A 19,278-nucleotide genomic window follows, 5' to 3' on the forward strand; every position below is an offset into this window, starting at 1 on the left:
GCTTTACAGGTAGAGCAGGCCCATGCCAGTAGAGGATTCACACACAGATTTGTAGCCCAACACATACAAAACCCAGATAGCCTTTTGTAACATTCCATTTTGAATTGTCTTATTTCTAACATTTTCTGTTTTTCCAAAATTATACAAATTCATTTAAAATGTCAAAAAAGAAGAAAAGGGAAATCGACCATACTCCTACACACTAGAGATTTATAACTAACAGCATCTTGATAGGCCTTCTTCACTTAAGAAAATCTATTTTGTAACTTCCCTTTTTCCTTAACAATATGTTGTGGGTATCATTCTTGTTATTACATCTTTTTCTGCTGTGTCATTTTTATTGGGTGAATAATATTCCATTATATGAAAGAACCATGATTTATGAAATTGTAATATAATTGGTGTGTGGGTAGTGCAGGGAGTCTGTGTTGAGGGGGACCCTGTGCTGTGTATGGGAGTGAGAAGCCACTGGGCGAGGTGACTAGCCAAGCAGAGGCTGGGGACAGAGAGAGTTATGTTCGCAGCAGTTATGCCGCTGGACGACAGCTGAGTGATATCAGGATGATGACTGCAGTGTCCTCAGAAGACCCTGAGCATCTGCACATGCCCACACTCCTTGGCAACAATGCTTTCCAGAAGAAAGGGACTATTATGGACTGGCTGCACATGCAGGCAAATACACAGGAGGTCGTGGGGGATTGTACAAACAGGGTGGCAAGAGAGTTTGGCTACATAAGGGATATCTGCATAGTCAGAAACGACTTGCTAGAGGTGAGATCAACAGGCTATTTGAGTAGAAAACATCAGAGCTTCTCAGAGGAGTTGGTTTCCACTATCACATCGGTAAGAGGTGCCAGAGATGGTGTTGGCAGTGTAAGGTTTTCAAATAAATCTGCTCACAGTGGCCCTAGTCCAGTTCCTTCTGTGCGGTTTCTTTAATACCCAGAGACTTGGGCCAAGTATGGCAGGACCTCAAAGCATAATGCTATGTCTTTAGGTAAAATGCCTAGATGTACAATTTCTGGCTTAAAGTATATGCAAGGCTTTAAGGTTTTTTGATGTGTCAATCAATCAATGGCTCCCTCCAAAGAATGCCCTACTTTACCTTCTAAACAGCAGTGTCAGAAAACACCTGTTTCTCCTCAGCCTTGTAACATTAGATGATTTATTCCTTTTCATCTTTGCTAATTTCATAGGCAGAATAGCGTCTTAATGTTTTTATAATCTGCTTAAAGCAGTACTTCTGTTGCATATTTCTCATATATTTATTGGCTATTTGTGATTTTAAAAAATCATATATTTATATCCTTGATCTGTTTTTCTGTTGACACATCCATTCTTTGTTTTTTTTTAAAGTACCGACTCATGAGTTCTGTAAGTAGTAAGAATTTTAAGCTTTGTATGTCTTAACTTATCATATATTTCAGGGATATATGCCTCTTAATTTCATTATAGTGTTTTTGCAATAGGAAAGGTTTAATTTTGATAAAATTCAGTCTATTAATATATCCTTTATGGACCCTGTCTTTCGTGCTATGCTTAAAATTTTTTTTTTTTTTTACTTCAAGGTGATATATTTACCAATTATTTTATCAAAAATATATTTTTTTACTTTTTAATTGAATTTATTGGGGTGACATTGTTTAATAAAATTATATAGTTTCAGGGGATAATTCTATAATACATCATCTGTATGGAGTATTCTGTGTTCAGCTCCCCAAGTTAAGTTTCCTTCCATCACCATTTATCCTCCCTTTACCCTCTTCTACCTCCCTCCACCCCTCTTTTCCTCTGGGAACCACCACAGTGTTGTCTGTGTCTATAAGGGTTTTGTTTTGCTTTGTTTTTTTTCTTAATCCCTTCACCTTTTTCACCTAGCCCCCCAAACCCCCTCCCCTCTGACAGCTGTCAGTCCGCTCTCTATCTGTGAGTCCGTTTCTATTTTGTTTGCCAGTTAATTTTGTTCATTACATTCTACATATGAGTGAAATCTTTGGCATTTGTCTTTCTCTGGCTGGCTTACTAGTATTTGCTTAGCATAATGCTTTCCAGGTCCATCCATGCTATCACAAAGGGTAAGATTGCCTTCTTTTTATGGCTGAGTATATTCCACTGTGTAAATGTACCACAGCTTTTTTTATCCACTCATCTACTGATGGACCCTTGGGCTGTTTCATATCTTGACTATTGTAAATAACACTGCAATGAGCATAAGGGTGCCTATATCCTTTTGTATTAGTGTTTTGGGTTTCTTTGGCTATATTTCCGGATTTGGAATCACTGGGGTCATGAGGCAGTTCCTTCCACTTTTAATTTTTTGAGGAAACTCCTACTGCTCTCCACAATGGCTGCACCAGTCTGCATTCCCACCAACAGTGCACAAGGGCTCCCTTTTCTCCGCATCCTCACCAACACTTGTTGTTTGTTGATTTACTGATGATAGGCATTCTGACAGGTGTGAGGTGATAACTCATTATGGTTTTAATTTGCATTTCTCTGATGATTAATGTCATTGAGTATCTTTTCATATGCCTATTGGCCATTTGTGTATCCTCTTAGAAAAAAGTGTCTTTTCAGGTTTTTTGCTCATTTTTAAATTAGATTATTTGTTTTTGGTGTTTTTTTATGGGTTCTTTATAAATTTTGGATATTAATCCCTCATCAGATGTATCATTGGTGAATATGTTCTCCCATTCAGTGGGTTGTCTTTTCATTTTGTTGATAGTTTCCTTTGCTGTGAAAAAAACATTTTAGCCCTAACTAGTTTGGTTCAGTGGATAGAGTGTGCCCTGTGGACTGAAAGGTCTCAGGTTCAATTCTGGTCAAGGGCATGTACCTTGGTTGTGGGCACATCCCCAATAGGGGGTGTGCAAGAGGCAGCTGATCGATGTTTCTCTCTCATTGATGTTGCTAACTCTCTATCCCTCGTCCTTCCTCTCTGTAAAAAATCAATAAAATATATTTTAAAAAAACATTTTAGTTTGATGTAGTTCCATTTGTTTATTTTTTTTTTGTTTCCTTTGCCTGAGGAGATTTTTAAGAGAAAATATTACTATGAGAAATGTCCCAGATTTTACTGCCTTATGTTTTCTTCTAGGAGTTTTATGGCTTTGAGTCTAACATTAAGTCTTTAATCCATTTTGAGTTTATTCTTGTGTGCAGTGTGCGAAGGTGGTCTAGTTTCATTTTTTTTGCATGTGTCTGTCCAATTTTCCCAACACCATTTATTAAATAGACTATATTTTCCCCATTGTATGATTTTGCCTCCTTTGTCAAATATTAATTGACCATAAAGGCATGGGTTTATTTCAGGGCTTTCCATTCTGTTACATTGATCTAGGTCTGTTTTTATGCCAGTACCATGCTGTTTTGATTACTATGGCCTTTTAGTATAGTCTGATATCAGGTAGTATGATTCCTCCAGTTTTGTTCTTCTTTTTCAAGATTGCTGTTGCTATTCAGGATCTTTTGTGGTTCCATATAAATTTTTGGAGTACTTGTTCTAGGTCAATGAAATACACCATTGCTATCTTGATAGGAATTGTTGAATCTACATATTGCTTTGGGTAGTATGGACATTTCATAATCCTCACCCAAGGACATGCTTTGAAAGAGGGAGAGAGAGAGAGAGAGAGAGAGAGAGAGAGAGAGAGAGAGAGAGACATTGATCATCAATTGGTTGCCTTTTGCATACTCCCTGGCTGGGATCAAACCCTCAACCCAGGTACATGGCCTGACTGGGAATTGAACCAGCAATCTTCTGGTGCTCAGCCAACTGAACCACCCTGGCTGGGCAGTATGGACATTTTAATGATGTTAATTATTCCTATCCATGATCACAGTCTATACCTTTACTTATTGGTATCTTCTTCAGTTTCTTTCTTCAGTGTCTTGCAATTTTCCAAATACAGATCTTTTACATCCTTGCTTAAATTTATTCCTAGGTATTTTATTTTTTTGATGCAATTGTAAATAGGATTGTTTTCTTACTTTCCCTTCTGGTGGTTCATTATTGGTGTGTAAAAATGCAACTCATTTCTGGATATTTATTTTATATCCTCCTACTTTACATTATTGACCAGTTCTAGTGGTTTATTGGTGGAATCATTAGTGTTCTCTACATACAGTCTCTTGTCAAATGCAAATCAGGACATTTTTACATCTTTCTTTCCACTTTGTATACCTTTTATTTTTTTCTTCTTTAATAACTGTGGCTAGAACTTCCAGTACTATGTTGAGGAAAGTGGTGAAAGTTGACATCTCTGTCTTGTTCCTGATCTTAAGGGAAATACTTGCAATTTTTGCTTGTTGAGTACAATGTTGGCGGTGGGTTTGTCATATAAAGTCTTTATTATGTTAAGATATGTTCACTCTATTCTTACTTTGCTGAGAGTTTTTTAAAATAATAAATGGGTGCTGGATTTTATAAAATGCTTTTTCTGCATCTGTTGATATGATCATGTGGTTTTTATCCTTTCTTTTGTTTCTGTTTTGTGTCACATTTATTGATTTGTGGATATTATACCAACCTTGTACCCCAGAATAAATCCTACTTGGTCATCGTGTATGACCTTTTTAATGTATTGCTGGATCTAGTTTGCTAATATTTTGTTGAAGATCTTAGCATCTATGTTCATTAGGGATATTGTCCTATAATTTTCTTTCTTTGTGGTATCTTTATTTGGTTTTGGAATAATGCTGGTCTTGTAAAATGAGTTTGAGAGTCTTTCCGCCTTTTGAATTTTTTGAAATAGTTTAAGAAGGATAGGTATTTCTCAAAAATATTTTATACTTAAATATTTAATGAAGAGGTTGGATTCTCTGTAGGGTAGGAACTTATTAATTTACAGGCAACTAATAAATTAGACATGATCATCAGTATATTTATTTATTTGATCTAGCAAAGTTTTTAGATATCTGTCTTTATTGTATTTCTGTCCATTTTTCCTGATAATTTCTACCATATAAAAAGCACTTAATAGAGTGCTTTAAAATTATTAATGCCACCCTAGCCGGTTTGGCTCAGTGGATAGAGTGTTGGCCCATGGACTGAAGGGTCTCGGGTTCGATTCCAGTTAAGGGCACGTACCTTGGTTGCAGGCAACCAATCAATGTTTCTCTCTCTCTGTCTTTCCCTCTCCCTTTCACTTTCTCTAAAAAAATATATCCTTGGGTGAGGATTAACATCAACAACAAATATATGTCAATGCCAATCATAGTCACAACAGATGAATTGAATTAGAATCTCTGGTGATGGGACTTGGACATATGTAGATTTTTAAAAAGAAAACCTCATTGAGTTCTGACATATCTCACATTAAGATCTGGCTGGTGGTTGAATGTCATGAATCAGGAGGTCAAGGTTCCATTCCTGGTCAGGGCACATGCCCAGGTTGCAGTCTCAATTCCCAGGAGGAGGCATGCAGGAGGCAGGTGATTGGATGATTCTCTCTCATCATTGATGTTTCTGCCTCTCTTTTCCACTCCCTCTCCCTCTCCCTTCCTCTTTGGAATCAATAAAAAATTTTTTAAAGAGAGCAGTTGTTCTCAATTTGGGCTGCAGATTATAATCACCTAAAGCAGCAGTTCTCAACCTGTGGGTCTCGACCCCTTTGGCGGACGAACGACCCTTTCACAGGGGTCGCCTAAGACCATCCTGCATATCAGATATTTACATTACGATTCATAACAGTAGCAACATTACAGTTATGAAGTAGCAACGAAAACAATTTTATGGTTGGGTCACAACATGAGAAACTGTATTTAAAGGGCCAGAAGGTTGAGAACCACTGAAAAGGGCTTTAAATTCTTTTTATTTCTAGATGGCACCCCAGATAATTAAATCATGATTTGGGGAAGTGTGTGAGAACTAGGCAGTTGTGCAGTGTGATTGGAGTGGATGAGTAGAAAGAAACAGGGGCAGTTTATACCTGATAACCCCCCGATATCTTTGTGAAATAGAAGACAGGTTATCTGCTGAAAACCATGGTGATGTGTGAACAGGAGAGAATCTGCAATAGCATGGGCACGGTTTGGAGTGACCGCTGTGGGGAAGGGAGACAGAGTCGGTCAGGGACAGTGAGATGCATAGACGAACACCGATAAGGGTACAGAGGAGGGCGGGAAGCAGGATTTTGTCCTGGGTCCAATCCAGATTCTGTGATTTTTCTTCAATGATACTCAGAAATCCGGGCATTGACTGTAGGACTGATCCCAGTTGGGAGTTTTTAGAGCAGGAATGGAAGAAAGAAAAGGGTCTATTTCTGAGTTATTTTATCTTGTTATTAATTTACCAAAACATAATTTCTTAAATGAATGGCAATGATGATTTTTATTGAACGTCTGAGCTATTTCCAGTGAATCAACCACCACCTATTAAAATATATGCAGGAGTTTCTTACCCACAAGGTACCCACCAGAACCACCAGAGGGGTTGTTTCTATTTTTTTAAAATTATTTTATATTTTTTTATTGATTTCAGAGAGGAAGGGAGAAGAAGAGAGAGCTAGAAACATCAATGATGAGAGAGAGTCATTAATCGGCTGCCTCCTGTGTGCCCCCTACTGGGGATCAGAGCCCCCAATCCGGGCCTTTGACCAGAATTGGACCTTAGGGTTTTAAGGCCTGGCATCTGTAACTTTTTAAAAGGTCCACAAGCAATTCTGATGTCCACCCTGAGTGAGAACCCTTGATCATAGGAAGTAGGAGGAACTGAGATGAATAGCAAGTTAAAAGCAGAGAGAACACATCTAGATTGTTAAAGGGACCTGCTTTCCAGGTTTCCTTGAAATGGAACTCATCACACCTCCAAATAGAATGTGAGAGATTCCACAGAAGGTAAAAGGGAAAAAAAAAAAAAAAAAGGATGCTGATTTTCTCTGGAGAAAATGAAGAGCATTTTGAGTTCCCCTTTGCTTCTTTTTAAGAAAAGCTTATTATACAATATGAGCCCAGTGTGTGAGCTGGGTTTCAATAATGTGTTTTGCAATGTGTTTAGAGAGTACGTATGAGGAACACTGTGTTCAGGGACATGCCAAGGAGGGGGAGTATTTCCTTTCATATCCTCCCTTAGCTATTCAGAAGAGGGAAGTTTCAGGAATCTGTGTCAGTTCTAGGATTTTTACCCCCTTCTCAGGAAATAGCCACTTCCCAGACGGGAGTGAGAGAAGGGTAGACTTTCTGAGTTACACATCTCAGTGAGGTACAGCTGTCAGGATAGGTCAGTGTGGATTGGGCAGGAAACTATATTGCAATGATCCCAAAAGACATAGAGCATCCGGGGTTCTCAAATCAGAGGTTTTACATGATTTTAACGATTTGGCATTTGGAAAAAAATTGAACAATTTTAGGATGTAGTGTCAGATTCTTGAGAGTTGCAAAATAAATATTTAAGGGAGACTTTAGAAACAGGGAAACATGAAGGTAGCATGCGTACTTTATAACATCAAGCCGTGTTCTTCATATCATTATTAACCCACAAAATTTTATGGCCCCAGTTTGAAATGAAAAGCATAGGTCATTGATTTTCAGAATCTAGATTTTCTTGTCTAGGATGGAAGCGAGTGTAACCGGTTGCTGAACGGATGGCCGGCGCAATGTGCACACCCTTGGTCCTTTTGTCTACGTGCTGCGTGTATGCATAGTGGGGTCCTATGGAGAGGAGCACCGTTTTGCTCAGACTCTGCTGCCAAGTGCTATTTGAGGGCCCCAAGTCCCCTGGGTGTGATGGGGTTTTCGAAGGCTGCTTCCTATGAACTCATAAGTGCTGTCTCCTCAGAATCACACTCTGGCACTTTTGTCGCCTGATCGCTGACTGCTGACGCAGCCCGTGTCTGGGAAGCCTTTGAAATGCCTTGAACCACGGCTGCGGCTGTCGGTGTCGTCTCCCGTTGGTGTCAGCCCAAGTCCTGCTGGGCTGTGCAAGTGCCACACCGCACAGGCATGCCCTCCCGGGCCCAGAGCCATGTTACGTCTGACCTACGCAGGTCCCCAGGCTGCCCTGCCAGGAGCTCCTCACATCCTCCAGGGCTCCTTAACTGAATCGGTCCTATGGGCTTCTTTATTTTTATATTTTTTAAAATATATTTTTTATTGATTTTCAGAGAGGAAGGGAGAGGGAGAGAGAGATAGAAACATCAATGATAAAAGAGAATCATTGATTGGCTGCCTCCTGCACGTCCCACACTGGGGACTGAGCCCACAACCCAGGCATGTGCCCTTGACTAGAATCGAACCTGGAACCCTTCAATCTGCAGGCCGATGCTCTATCCACTGAGCCAAACCAGCCAGGGCTTCTACGGGCTTCGTTAAAGGGCTCCGCCCGGGGCCCAGGCCAGAGGCCGTCGGAGTCTCAAAAGTCCTTCCTGTTGGCTTGGGGGGTGAGGATGGGGGCATAGCTTTTGCTATTTGGCCTGGTTTTATGCTTTATTGTTTTTTCAGATTCATTGAAAGATAACATTGTATAAGTTTCATGTTATAATGACAATGTGATGATATGCTACACTTCTATATTGTGAAATGATTACCACAGTAGGGTCAGTTAACATATCCAGCACCTCACATAATTACCATTCCTTCTTTTTTTGTGGTGAGAACATTTCAGATCTACTCTCTTAGCAAGTTGCAAGTATGTAACAGTTTTCTTAACTCTAGTCACCATGTTGTACTTAGGTCTTCAAAACTTATTCAGTTTATAACTGGAAGTTTGTACCCTTTGATCAACATTTCCCCCTTTCTCCCACCCCCAGTCCCTGGTAACCACCACTCTATCTCTGTTTCTATGAGTTCAGCATTCCTAGAGGGAAGATTGTTCTTTCTTTTCAGAGCATAGTGGTTAGACACTTTATACACCTACAATTGGTTCTTTTTTTTATATTTTATTGATTTTTTACAGAGAGGAAGGGAGAGGGATAGAGAGTTAGAAACATCGATGAGAGAGAAACATCGATCAGCTGCCTCCTGCACACCTCTTAATGGGGATGTGCTTGCAACCAAGGTACATGCCCTTGACCGGAATCAAACCTGGGACCCTTCAGTCCGCAGGCCGACGCTCTATCCACTGAGCCAAACCAGCCAGGGCTACAATTGGTTCTTATGCTTTAGCTTACTTGCTTTAGTGCAGATTCCCCAACCCCCCAGGATGTCCATTGCGCCCTCCTGCCAATAGACTCCAGAGCAGTTATTTCTGCATCTTTTATTCAGCAAATCTTTATGAAGAATCTGTCCCATGCCAGGCACTCTGTCAGGTGCTGCAAGTACCAGGGCGAGTGAGACCAGCTCACGGTCTCGTGGGCAGAGTAATACATCAATACAGCACACGAACACATATGCACAAGCTGAGGGAAGTGCAGTGAAGGCAGCGGATTCACTCATTCCCAAGTGTCTGTCTTTGCCGCTCAGCTTGGGTTCAGGCTTTGGTGTGTATCTAAGCCAGGCATGTCAGACTCAAAGGCTAACATGGGCCAAATAAACAAGGTTTAAGCTTATGCGAGCCACAAAAAAACCCCCAAAGCTTCAATTTTCTTAGAAACGTAGTTTATTTCGATAGAGACATGCTGATTACAAAGGGCTGAAATAAAGGAGTAATCGTTAACATAAAATAATGGGACATTTTAATAAAAATCAATATTTTTTCTTGAACATTAACTTACCAGACACTGGATAACTGCACAAATTAATAAGCGTAACACAAATAAACCTATTTTTCTTGTTCTCCGAAAGCGAAATATTTCCTGTTGCGCACACCAGACAAGTCAGTACAAGACTAATGACGTGGCAATCAGCTGCTAAAATATCCACTGCTAGTATTAGTGGAGAGAAATGGTGCACCTGTGCATAAAGGAAATGAATGCAACATGATTATAGTAACCAGTCATTATCGAACGTTGTAGTTCATTATTAATAATTATATATAACAGGATATTGTAAAAATTAAGTTACAAAATTTTATTAAAATGTTTCTTACATACCGTTATATTGGCTGGGCCGCAAAAATATTCATTGCGTGTCACATGCAACCGTGAGTTTGACATGCTTGATCTAAGCCAGTGATGGCGAACCTTTTGAGCTCGGCATGTCAGCATTTTGAAAAACCCTAACTTAACTCTGGTGCCGTGTCACATATAGAAATTTTTTGATATTTGCAACCATAGTAAAACAAAGACTTATATTTTTGATATTTATTTTATATATTTAAATGCCATCTAACAAAGAAAAATCAACCAAAAAAATGAGTTCACGTGTCACCTCTGACACACGTGTCATAGGTTCGCCATCACTGATCTAAGCACTTAACTAGCAGAGGCATTGCAAACCATTTCAAAGTCTAGAGTTATTTATATTTGGAAATATATGCTTTTCAACATTTGACCTTACTGTTTATGTTTCATCTAAATATACTCAATATCATACTATATATCATACTATATAAAAATACATATTATATTTCTTATTAATGATTATTATATCAATTAGCATAATTAACACAATTATGAATTATGGTATCTATTATAATATATTGATATGAATATAGAAAAATAATTTTTCTATTTATATATTGTAAATCAAATCACATTCTCTAATCTAAACACATATCAACTAAGGAGAACATCAGAATATCCCACATGAAAAAGTGAAGATCAAAAATTTAGATTAGAAAATTTTCTCAATCTTCAAAAATGGAATATTTAAAAATCTACAGCACTGTCAGTTTTTAGCAATTCTTGTCCATGGTTAGATGAGCCTACAATTTCACATTGCCTAGAATCCAGAAATGATACATTTATTTATTGTCAGATTGATGCAGTGCCTGCAGGGAACTGAAAGTGGGTCTTAGGGCTTGTAAATTTACTGGATAACAATGTAATGCCTTCCTTAAAGTCACCACAACTCTATGTATGCCCATGGGCTGTTCCAGAACAGATGATGGGTTGAATATTTGTCTTGAATTCATCATTATTATTATTTACCAGAGGCCTGGTACACGACATTTGTGCACAGGGGAGTGGGGGGTGGGGAGTCCCTCAGCCCAGCCTGCGCCCTCTTGCAGTCTGGGACCCTTCGGGGGATGTCCGCCTGCTGGCTTAGGGGCCTGTGGGAGTGGGCCTAAGCTGGCAGGCAGACATCCCCCGAGAGGTCCTTAGTGCTGCCTCAGAGGCAGGAGACACTCCTGCCACCACGCCAGCCATGAGCCTGGCTTCTGGCTGAGCAGTGCTCCCACAGGAGCACACTGACCACCAGGGGACAGCTCATGAGTTGAGCATCTGCCCCCTGGTGGTCAGTGCGCATCATAGCGACCAGTCGTTCTGCTGTTCAGTCAATTTGCATATTGGGTTTTATTATATAGGATTATTTACTAGAGGCCCAGTGCGCAGATTCATTCACCAGTGGGGTCCCTCAGCCTGGCCTGCGGGGATTGGGCCAAAACTGGCTCTCTGACATCCCCCGAAGGTCCCGGATTGCGAGAGGGCATAGGCAAGGCCGAGAGACCCCACTGGTGCACGATCAGGGCCAGGGAGGGACTGTGAGAGGGCTCCAGGGCATGTCCAGCCCCTCTTGCTCAGTTCCTATTGGGGCCGTCTCATTCAGTCCCATTTGGGGCCAGCTGGCCCAGGGAGGGACTGCAGGATGGCTCCAGGGCATGTCTGGCTTCTCTTGCCCAGTCCCAATTGGCCGGACCCCAGCAGCAAGCTAACTTACAGGTCAAAGCATCTGCCCCCTGGTGGTCAGTGCATGTCATAGCGACTGGTCAAACAATCGAAGGGTCAGACACTTAGCATATTAAGCTTTTATTATATAGGATTGGTGAACACTTGCCTCTAATTTTGAACACAAGCAGCAGTGTTTGGTCAATACTTACTAGTAAACAACTGTCTCTCTAGACCAGTGGTTCTCAACCTTCCTAATGCCACGACCCTTTAATACAGTTCCTCATGTTGTGGTGACCCCAACCATAAAATTATTTTCGTTGCTACTTCATAACTATAATTTTGCTACTGTTATGAATCATAATGTAAATATCTGATATGCTATATGTGTTTTCTGATGGTCTTAGGCGACCCCTGTGAAAGGGTCATTCGACCCCCAAAGGGGTCGCGGCCCACAGGTTGAGAACCACTACTCTAGACAGAAAGAAAGCCCTGATTTGTAGAATTTTCCCCTTATGTCTAAATCATTAGCATTTAACTTTCTCTGGAACATTTTCCTCTCAGAAAAAAATGGATATGGGCCACTTTTAATAAAAAATAGCCAGAGCTGAAACCGGTTTGGCTCAGTGGATAGAGCGTCGGCCTGTGGACTGAAAGGTCCCAGGTTCGATTCCAGTCAAGGGCATGTACCTGGGTTGCGGGCACATCCCCGGTGGGAGATGTGCAGGAGGCGGCTGATCGATGTTTCTCTCTCATTGATGTTTCTAACTCTCTATCTCTCTCCCTCTCTGTAAAAAATCAATAAAATATATTTAAAAAATAGCCAGAATTTTTCTGAGTAATTCTATAATTTGATCTTCTAGTTGTTATGAACTGAGTAACAATTTCTTATCAACTCCCTCGGCTACCTCAAGAGCCTCTTTGCTGATGTCACCATGGCTTCCCTGGCTCCCCTTACTTCTGTTCTCCTCATCTTCAGTGGCTCTCCATGGAGCTTACAATAAAATACAAAAACTTTATCATGGCCTTAAGGGTCTACAAAATCTGACTCAGCCACAGCCAGTGTGGTCAAGTAGTTAAATGTTTGAGGTTCACAGTCCGGTCTCTCTACTTGCCAGTTTTGTGACCTTGGAAACAATTGTTAATCTCGCCATGCCTCAGTTTACTGATCTTTAAGATGGGAAAATATAGTATCTACATCATAGAGTTTTCATAAAGATTAAGAGAATTAATGCATAGAAAGGGCTTAGAACAGTGTTGGTATATAGAAAACTTAAATATTAGCTCCTCTGTGCTGCTCCAGCCCCTCTCCAAACTCTCATTCAATCATTCTATGTGAAAGATATTTACATAAGCTCTTCCTACTGCCTGAAAAGTTCCTTTCTCAATTCTTCACCCAATTCATTCCTACTTATTCTTCATGTCTCTGCTTGACTGTCGCTTCTCAGGTGAGCCTTCTGACACCCTGTCTAATTCAGACCCCCTGTGATAGTGTCTCATCACAGAACCGACCTCCCTTTTAAAGTCCTGCCACAATTTATGCTGAGTTTATCAACGTGATCACAGGAGACAGAGTGGTGGAGGCAGGGACTGTTTCCACATTGCTTGCTACATCATTATCAATGCCCAGCCTGAGCTTGCTGCAGCACTCTGCAATCTGTCTGCTCATATCAGATGCGAGCCTAAACACGGCCTTCTTAGTATCAGCTTCATTTCTGTCTTGATTTTAGGTATTTTTCCTTGTGATTCTTCTCTTTTATTCGTGTGTGTGTGTGTGTGTGTTAATCCTAACCTGAGGATATTTTTTTCCATTGATTTTTAGAGAGAGTGGAAGGTGGGGGGAGAGACTGAGAGAGAAACAGCTATGTGAGAGAGACACATTGATTGATTGCCTCCTGTACTTCTGCACATGCCCTGACTGGGGCCAGGGATCAAGCCTGCAACCAAAGCACATGCCCTTGACTGGATTTGAACCTGAGACCCTTCAGTCTGCAGGATGACGCTCTAACCACTGGGCAAACTAGCTAGGGCTCCTTTTTTTATTTTTACAAGAAGAATACATACTCACTCTAGAAAATTCCTCACTACTTACTTGTTATCTTGTGCTTGTATTTCCCCTGTAAGCCATCTAAAACTTCTGGGAAACAAGTTAGAGAGAAATAACTCTTTTAAAGAAATAATAGAGTAAAATAGGTATGAGTTTCCTTCTTAAACATGTATCTGTTGTCTCAAAATTACATTTCCTTAATTATTTAGCTTGCAGAGTGAAGGCACAAAGTTGTTTTGTGAACTGGCACCCTGTGTGAGGAACTACACAGAATGGCTGCTGTTTTTAGTTTTCACTGGGCAGTGTGAACCTCTAAGGGGGCGAGTGGATCTCTTTCTTCATGCTGATGTCTTCTATGGGTTTTGCACAAAGCAACATTGCATTACCCAAACAGAACACTAACAGCTAACAATAATCATACAATGAATTCCAGCTGTAAGTGGAAATTTTAAAAAAAATAGTAATTCAGAGGGAAACTAATCATGGAGCCAAGGAGAATAGTATTAAATACATGGAAGTTTACATTGCCTGGGGGTAAATTTGCTGGTCCATTCTAATGACCAAGTGATTTCTTGACTTGTTCAACTTTATCATAGCCTCTGTGAGGCCGGGAAAGCTTTCCAGCTAATAACTCTAGTGCTTCTCACTTGGAAAGAGGACAGAGAGTCCCTGTGTCCCCAAACCTAAACTGGCCTCTATGGAGCTGTGGAGAGACAGGAAGCTCCAGGCTCAGATGTCACCAAACATACATGGGTTGGGGCTTTAGCATTTCATTAAGAGTGAACTCTGGCTAAGAATTCATTGTGCATCCAACAGCTCACATCTACAGATATTCAGATTCTTACTGACTGTTTAAAAGTGTTAATGTGTCACTTCTTAGATGGCCACTTCCTGGTGTTGAAACAATGCTGAATTGGCAATCATCTTCCAAAGCCCAAATTATACATAGTCTTCCACGTGTTGAAAAAGGAATTTGGCTTTTCCTCAAACAGCTTTATCTTCTAAGAGAGGTGAAGGAGAGTTCTCTAGGACATGACATACCCTAAGAAACATTTTTTATATTGATATCTTTTTTGTAAAATGAGAGCTGTATGCCAGTGGGCATCTGATTTTAAAAAGGGATGATTTTATGAACATTAAAATAATAATCCTATACTAGTATAATAAAACCCTAATATGCAAATCAACCAAATGGCTGAATGACTGGTTGCTATAATGTGCACTGACCACTAGGGGGCAGATGCTCAATGCAGGAGCTGCCCCCTAGTGGTCAGTGTGCTCCCACAGGGGGAGCACCGCTCACGGCTGGTGAGCGCAGCAGGCAGGCAGTAAGGAGTGAGGGGTCCCAGACTATGAGAGTCCCGGACTGCGAGAAAGATGTCTGACTGCCGGATTAGACCCAGGGAATGGGCCTAAACCAGCAGGCAGACATCCCCTGAAGGGTCCCAGACTGCAAAAGGGCGCAGGCTGGGCCGAGGGACCACCCCTTAAGTGTATGAATTTTGTGCACCAGGCCTCAAATTAGTATATAATTAGTATATAATTATATAATTAGTATATAATTTTCTTTCTTACTTGAGTATTATTTATTAAAATGATACTCATTCATGCTATGGTGACAGTGAAGGTTGGTAAAGAAGTTTCTAAGGGTCATGGATCCTGCATTTATTTATGAATGATTCATACCAGAAGTAAGTAATATTTCATCAATAATTTAGATTATCTTTTTGGTTCATAAATATACTCAACCCACAGTTAAAAAATTTAAATAGTTAATAGTATAAAAAGAAAACAGATTTATTTGTCATTTAAACAGTACCTAAATACAGTAATCAAACATTTTATTAATCTTTAATCACAATAATTTAAAATGTTTTACTTTAGCTCAATATATTTCAACATATTTTTATTGATTTTGTTTCTTTAACTTTTATAGATATTCAATCTAATGACTCCCTTTAAATTTTATTTTATCAAGTAATATGGAAGCTCAGAATATTCAGAGTAAACTTTGTTAAGGCCTGATAAATTCTCAGCAACAAAAATGACGCTTAAGTGGATAAATGCTTAAAAAATAACCTGCTATACCTTTTTCATGTATAAAAACCATGCCATCAACATTGTTAGTAAGTCTTGAGATTTGAGGATCTCTTCATAATCCCCCAACCTCAACACCCACGTGAACACAGAGAGATGTGCACATGCGCATGTGCGCGCGCGCGCAGCGCGCTGCGCGCCGCGCGCGCGCACACACACACACACACACACACACAATGTAATGTTGATGAGAAAATGCCCTACTCATTTAGATGACTGGTATGTTGACCAGGCATAGTCTGTGGCCACAAATAAGATGCTTTTAGTCTAACCAATGTTCAAAAACTTTGGGGGAAAACAGGTTTAAAATCTTTTTTTAAAAGTTTCTTTTGTAATTACAGTTTGCATTCAATATTATGTTGTATTAGTTTCAAAATATTCATGGGGATGTAAAGAACAGCCCAGAGAATATAGGTTTAAAAATCTTGGATTCAGAATGTCACCCATCACTAAGACTTGCTCATGGTTAAATAGCACCAAACTCCGAGCCTGAAGATGTGGGTTGTAGAGAATTCTGTGGGCCTCTTATTAAATGACTAGACTGGACCATTGTACTTTGATTCCACCACTTAGCTAGATTCCTCTGCTTTTATGATATCTGTGTGTTTATAGTTAGCACATGATATGTGGCCTCTAGGTAGGTAATAGCCGCCATAAAGTTAAGAGTTTGTCAGTTGGGGTCCGACAAGTCTGGGTGTGGATTCCAGCTCTGCTCACTCATTACTGTGTAATTGAATGTAGGTGTTATTCTACCTCTCCCCCACCCCCCTTCCGTGTTTATAAAATGGGAAAATGGGACAGTGATCTCTAGCTCTCAACTTCCCTGAGGATTTACTGAGAGAAGATGTGAAAATGCTTAGCTTAGTCACCAATAATGGCTCTTGCTGTGAAATGGTAAACATGACTTAGGATCCACAGCCAGGATCCAAGGACATGAATTTTGCCTATTTTTTTCCATATGCGGCCCATTGCTATCTTGAAATTCGATGTGTAAAACAGACCTCAATCAAGTAAGAGAATACTTATAATTTTATTTTCCAATTTTAAAAATAAAAATGTTTCAAGTTACATAAACTTTAAAATTTAAAATAAGTAATATAAACATGTTGCAGGTAACGAAGTTACGCGCATCCGTGCCACCACGTTGCAACGCATAAAAACCGTGACGGATCAAGAGAGGCCAAATGAAGGAACCCCTGCGCCTCCCCAGCCAGCCCCGAGGACCACGGCCCCGGCCCCAGCCCCGGCCCCGGCAGCCACAGCGCAGAGCCCGGCCCCTGCAGAGGCCGGAGCCCAGGAGCTCGACTTCCAGTCCCCAGTCCTGAGAGCCATGTCCCGGCGGGACGCTCGCGCGGAGATTTTCCTGTGGAGCTTTGTGCTCTGGTCTGACACCATCGAGATGGTGCGTGTGGCCGGCCACCAAGCTGTGTACAAGTCAGCCTGGCTCTACCCGGTCTATCTGTTCAGTTTCATCTCGCTCCTTCGCATTATATTCACGCCCCAGAACCCCCTGCTGAACTCCCTGGGCGTCCTGCTCCAGGATTTACCCTTCATTTTTGTCAGACTTGCCTTAATCATCGACCTGGGGACTATCACGCCCGTGCTGGGTCTCTGTAAAAACGTGCTGGTGACTCTCTCTTACGGTTACTTCAATTACTTAACCAAGTTCAGGATTTTCTCCTCCTTTGAATTGTCTTCATTTTAAAAAGAAATTGTAATATAGTCAAGCCTCTTTATTATGCATGTGGACACATGTGTAATCTTATTCTTTTCTGGGGTATATGTTTTTGCACTATATAAAGACATGAAACTAGATCGTAGAAAATAAGCTATTTTTTTTTTTTAAAATGGTACCATCAGGTTTTTTAAATGTGTATAAATGGTGCTAAATTTAAGTAAATTTATGTCCTTATAAGTTGACTCCCCTGCATCTCTAGAAAATAGTAGTTAATTTTAGTTAGTTTTGTGTACTGCACCTCTCTTAAAACACTCTTCAATAAAGCCTGTAAACCAAATGAGAACATGTTTCCCCACTAAGTTCAAGAGTGAGATTTTTCTTATTTAATTAATCATATTATATTAAATATCACTGCAGGAATTAAAATTAATTTCTAGAAAATACACCTCGAGTTATTGAATAATTTTTAGGTTATACTTTTTAACAATCTGAATTGTAGTTTTAGGGTCTCCTTCAAACATGGAATTATGTTCTTCATCCTACTTTGATAAGTGTATTTTATGTAATTAATTGATTTCAGCAGAGAAAGCAATTCTGTTGAACAGATAATTGTCTCACTTTAAGGCTTAGCTTTTTTTATGAGTACTAAAGTATTAACATAAAGATTGTTTAATATAGTAAATTCAAGGTACATCAGCAATACCTAGATAAAATTTTATAATAGGAAGCCATAAATTTGAGATGTAGATATCAAAGCAAAAGAATATTTTGGGGAATTTGATACCATCATAAAAATAATCACGTACAAGCCCCGTTTAAAATTAGAGTTCAACTTACAAATGCACTAGTTAGTGTCTTATGTGGTTATTATATAAAACGCATAGCTTGATGTAAATAATTAGATACATAATTATGCAATTTGCCTTCACTATGTTGGGACACTCTTGAATATTCATAGTAGGGGCTCTTCATTTTATACGAATTTTCAGGTGCTAGAAGGATTTGCAGTCTTATGTGTGCAGAATGTTTTACAGAGCCAGGCTCTTCGACGATCTGTGGGAACAAATAGCTTAAAAGTGTATAGCTGAACTTGCCTGCCTGCCCTTACTCTCCACCAATGTCCCCAACTCACTGTTCTGTGCTTTCTGGTTTCCCCTCACATTGTCAGGTCTATTTGCAGCTGTTAAAAGCTTAGCTTCTGGCTTTGACTTTGGGCAAGTTCTCTGACCACTGTAAGCCCTGGTTTCCACATCTAAAAGCTGAGCAATGGCGGGAGTGGAGCGGGACGGGAGCGGGTGATAGAGGGATAGAGGGGATAAAAGGTGATGGGAAACATAAAATAAAATTTGTGGAAAGTACTTTAATAGGGTTGAGAGGATTAAATGAGGGAAGGAATGTTTTCATCACATTGTCTGGCAAAGAATAGTAACTCAATAACTGTTAAAGTATTTTAATTGTACCAAACAAAAGAGAGGCAGGTAGCTAAATGCAGTATTTTAATTTTCCTTTTGCATTCTTTTCTGCGTCTCTGCTTACCCTCAAAAATAATAATTTAAACCATGCACTTATGAAAAATAATATGTAAGTCTTAAGTATACTTTAAGTAATTTTTTATCAAGTAGTAGTATGTTCAGAAGTGAGAAACGTACTGAATATGCAGATGAAAGTTTATGTATTTATTAATTAGGCATTTGAGTATCTCCTATGAGTTCTCATAGAACCCTGTTATCCTCTTCAAGGCTTTCACTGTATTTTTTACTTTTCTGAGTTATCCATTAATTTTTAAATTCCTTAAGGGAAGGTCTGAGGGA

At 39.9% G+C, this 19,278-nt stretch overlaps 1 protein-coding gene across 1 annotated transcript in view; it reads left to right on the plus strand.

The window, feature by feature from the left end:
• The window catches only part of TMEM236 (transmembrane protein 236), a 40,371-nt gene extending 22,458 nt beyond the window's left edge, over positions 1-17,913 (plus strand). Inside the window, exon 4 of the mRNA XM_070408071.1 lies at positions 16,902-17,913. Coding sequence (XP_070264172.1) covers positions 16,902-17,494 — 593 coding nt within the window. The 3' untranslated portion in view covers positions 17,495-17,913. The remainder of the gene's footprint in view (positions 1-16,901) is intronic.
• The last annotated feature ends 1,365 nt before the right edge of the window (positions 17,914-19,278 follow it).

Source organism: Myotis yumanensis, unplaced genomic scaffold (genome assembly GCF_028538775.1).
Source record: "Myotis yumanensis isolate MYYU_CA2020_CCGP unplaced genomic scaffold, mMyoYum1.0.hap1 SCAF_1, whole genome shotgun sequence".
In the NCBI taxonomy this organism is placed as follows: domain Eukaryota; kingdom Metazoa; phylum Chordata; class Mammalia; order Chiroptera; family Vespertilionidae; genus Myotis; species Myotis yumanensis.